The sequence below is a fragment of the Vigna radiata genome, unplaced genomic scaffold, assembly GCF_000741045.1.
Source record: "Vigna radiata var. radiata cultivar VC1973A unplaced genomic scaffold, Vradiata_ver6 scaffold_134, whole genome shotgun sequence".
NCBI lineage: Eukaryota > Viridiplantae > Streptophyta > Magnoliopsida > Fabales > Fabaceae > Vigna > Vigna radiata.
This window is the reverse complement of record NW_014543261.1, coordinates 388471-392227: the sequence shown is the minus strand read 5'-3', so window position 1 is coordinate 392227 and position 3757 is coordinate 388471. Positions and strand designations below refer to the sequence as shown.

At 35.7% G+C, this 3757-nt stretch overlaps 1 protein-coding gene across 1 annotated transcript; it reads left to right on the top strand.

The window, feature by feature from the left end:
- Nucleotides 1-510: 510 nt before the first annotated feature.
- LOC106753607 (geraniol 8-hydroxylase) lies at nucleotides 511-3441 on the top strand. The gene is made up of 3 exons (XM_014635427.2): nucleotides 511-1204; nucleotides 1391-1751; nucleotides 2667-3441. The coding sequence occupies exons 1-3, from the start codon at nucleotides 666-668 to the stop codon at nucleotides 3273-3275; spliced, it is 1509 nt and encodes a 502-aa protein (XP_014490913.1). The 5' UTR covers nucleotides 511-665; the 3' UTR covers nucleotides 3276-3441.
- The last annotated feature ends 316 nt before the right edge of the window (nucleotides 3442-3757 follow it).

Below are 3757 nucleotides of genomic sequence, written 5' to 3'. Positions count from 1 at the left end.
TACTCACGTTATTTTAGTTGTCTTTTCTTTTCTTTTATTTCAATTATTATAATTTTACTTTGGAGTTGTATATTTATTTAATTCATTATATCATATATGATTTTAGGTTTAAATTTTGTTTGTCTGTAAGTTAAAAGCTGGTGTTCAGTTTATTTTTCATTTTTAAAAATGTCAATTTTTGATTCCTAAATTATAAAAAATGTATCAAATCAGTCCTAGCAGTTAACGAAATTAATGAAATATGTATCAAATATTCAGTCTCATTTATATTCTCTCATACTTGTGTGGGCTTTGAAGGTTGCAAAATCTTCATGTCTGAATGACAACTTGGTACATATTTCATTGATTTCGTTAATGGTTGAGCCTAATTTGATACATTTTTTATAACTTAAGATCAAAGATTGACATTTTTAAAAGCGAGGAATAAACTAAATAGCAGCTTGGACAAAAAAAGATTTAATCATTCATTTTACTTCCATTCACTTTTTATTTCTATTCTTTTTTTCCTTTCAGTTCATCGAATGTACTGGTGGTCCAAACACACCCTAAAATATCATAAGCTCACCTCAAGTCTCAATTATATATACAGAAAAACAATGTATGAGATCTGAATTATACAAGTTATCTGCTGGATCTGCTTCACTCTCTCTTACACAACACATGAGATGGAGACAAACTCAACATTGTTCTTCAGTTTCACACTCCTTCTTTTGATCACCATAATCACCTTTCTGAAAGCCCTCACATCACTTCTCACTCCAAACAAGAGCAAATCAAAGCTTCCACCAGGCCCTAAAGGTCTTCCTCTTGTGGGAAATCTCCTCCAACTGGGTGCTAAACCTCACCAAACCCTGGCCACCCTGGCCAATATTCATGGCTCAATAATGAGCCTCAAACTGGGCCAAGAGACCACCATCGTGATGTCCTCAGCAGAAGCAGCCAAAGGGGTGCTCCAAATCCATGATCACTTTCTCTCAAACAGAAAGGTCCCTGATGCAATGAGAGGTGCCAGCCATGACCACTTCAGCTTGCCCTTCATGCCAGTTTCACAACAGTGGAGGGAGCTGAGGAAGCTGTGCAATGAACTCTTGTTCTCCAACAAGAACTTGGACGCCACTCAGGGACTCAGAAGCAAGAAGGTTCGAGAGCTTTACAGTGAAATTCACTGTAGCAGCTTGAAGGGTGAACCTGTGAACATTGGAAGGTTTGTATATTTATCAAACACACATACAGTTAGTTAGGAAAATTGTTTCCTTTTCAAAAGTGTAAGTTTACTTTTTGTGAGGTTTTGATCATATTAACATCAACTGCATAATTTTCTTTTTGATATCTTCATAGCTGTGTCTTGTTTATTTTCAATCTGTTTCTGTCTTTGAACCGTGTTATTCAGGTTGGCTTTCAAGACGACAATAAATCAGTTGTCAAACACAATCTACTCAGAGGATTTCCTTCAGTCGGCTGAAAAAGCTGGGGAGATGAAGGAGTTGGTGACCAACATCATGAAAGAGGTTGGAAGGCCAAATTTGGCTGATTGTTTCCCAGTGCTGAAGATGATTGACCCTCATGGAATCAGAAGACGCACAGGAAGCTACTTTTTGAAGCTTTTGAACATATTCAAGAGCTTGATTCACAAAAGGCTGGAACTGAGAAAAGATGCTGCTGGTTACTGCACCAAAAAGGACATGTTGGATGCCATGCTCAACAATGCTCAACATAAGATGGACATAGTTAAGATTCAACGTTTGTCATTGGTATTTCCTTTTCCTGAACTTAAACTTTCTTATATGTTCAATAATACTTATTTTCTTGTTTTCCTTGTACTGTTATCTCTTGTTTCTTTCTTACCTGCAGAAGAAAATATTGAATGTTTATGTATATGTTTTAACCTAAGAAATATACGAAGAAAACTTTTACATACAGGACACTCTTGGTAATATTCTATAATCATATCTAATGATCTATCTTTGTAATAAGTGATGCATTTAATAAAACTCATATTAGTAAAATAAAACTTTAAATTTGATTGAAAAATCATACTATGTGCATCTATATTCTTGAACTTTGCTTATTGAGAGAAAAGAACAGAGTGTATGAATTTGTTAGGACAAGTTTCTAGCCACATACAACAAAAATAATGAAATATTTTTTTCATAAATTAAAATTAACTCGTACACAGGTTCTAAACATCATGTGACAAAATCTTAATAAATTCATTTCATCTAGTTTATATTTTCTATATTTTCTTTGATAAATTATTTAAAGAAATTTGTCCTATCAAATCGTTAAAAAAAACATGCGGCAGTGATTCTTCTTATCTTTATCAGTAATGGTTGGCTGGCCCTGCCTTAAAGAGGAACATTGGATTGAAAACGATGGAGAGGAAATTGATGATTAATTCAAAATTATTTCACAAAATGATTTAAAATAATAATAATCTAACACCAATATAAACTTATAAGAGAATTACACGTACTCTTAAAATATGGTAAAAATGTTATTAAAGTATGATTATTTTTAAGAGAAAAAGGGTGAAAAGCAAGGTGGACCCAACCTGTTTGTGAAAATGACAGAGAAAAATTTTTGTAGGATAAGATATGGCTTAAATAAAAATCTTCTGGTTTATGGTTTTGTCCGGACTAAAAATGAAAAAATGTGTATTTTGTCAGGATTTGTTCGTGGCAGGAACTGATACCGTGACATCTACGGTAGAATGGGCAATGGCTGAGTTACTTCACAACCCACATGTTATGTCAAAGGCAAAAGAAGAGTTAGAGAGGATTATAGGAAAAGATAACCTTGTGGAAGAGTCAGACATAGCGAAACTCCCTTATTTGCAGGCAATAGTGAAAGAGACTTTCAGGCTGCACCCTGCAGTTCCACTTTTGCTACCTAGAAAAGCTGAAGTGGAATTTGAGATGCATGGATACACCATTCCAAAGGGTGCACAAGTGTTGATTAATGTGTGGGCCATAGGAAGGGACCCTAATTTGTGGGAGAAACCTAGATTGTTTTGGCCTGAGAGGTTTTTGGAATCAGAAATAGACTTCAAAGGAAGGAGTTTTGAGCTTACCCCATTTGGTGGTGGGAGGAGAATATGCCCTGGTTTGCCATTGGCCATAAGGTTGGTGTTCTTGATGTTGGGATTGTTCATCAATTCCTTTGATTGGAAGCTTCAGGCTATTCAACCCGAGGATATGAACATGGATGAAAACTTTGGACTCACCTTGGAGAAGGCTCAACCTGTTTTAGCTGTTCCAATCATACCAAAACATTAGATTTTCATCTTCATGGTTTATTAGAAGGAAAATGTTTCTTTAACACCCTTTTTTTACACAAATTTGACACCGGCCAGGTGTCAAATTTCTATTGGATGTTGTCAATTAAATGAAAAAACATTGCTGAGGAGGGTAGTTTTGGAATTCTGATGATATGAAATTTCATTTTGGCAGTTTCGTTTTCTTCTCTTGTTTCCTTTGGTTTTGAACTTTCTCTTTCATTCGTCTCTCCCATTCGGCTTCATCTCTCCAATCCCCTGCATTCTCCATTCGGCTTTCGTCTCATCCGAAGGCCTCATTTCAACCAAAAAAAGAGCTCTTTCGCAATCACTTTGTTGAGGTAAGCTCTCTTTCACGTTTCGCATTTTGGGTCTGGCATTGTGGCTCTGTTTCGGCTTTTCGCTCTCTTTCGCATTGTCTGGCATCTCTTTCGTTCTCTTTGGCATTTTGGGTCTCTTTGGCGTTATTTATTCTTTTTGTGT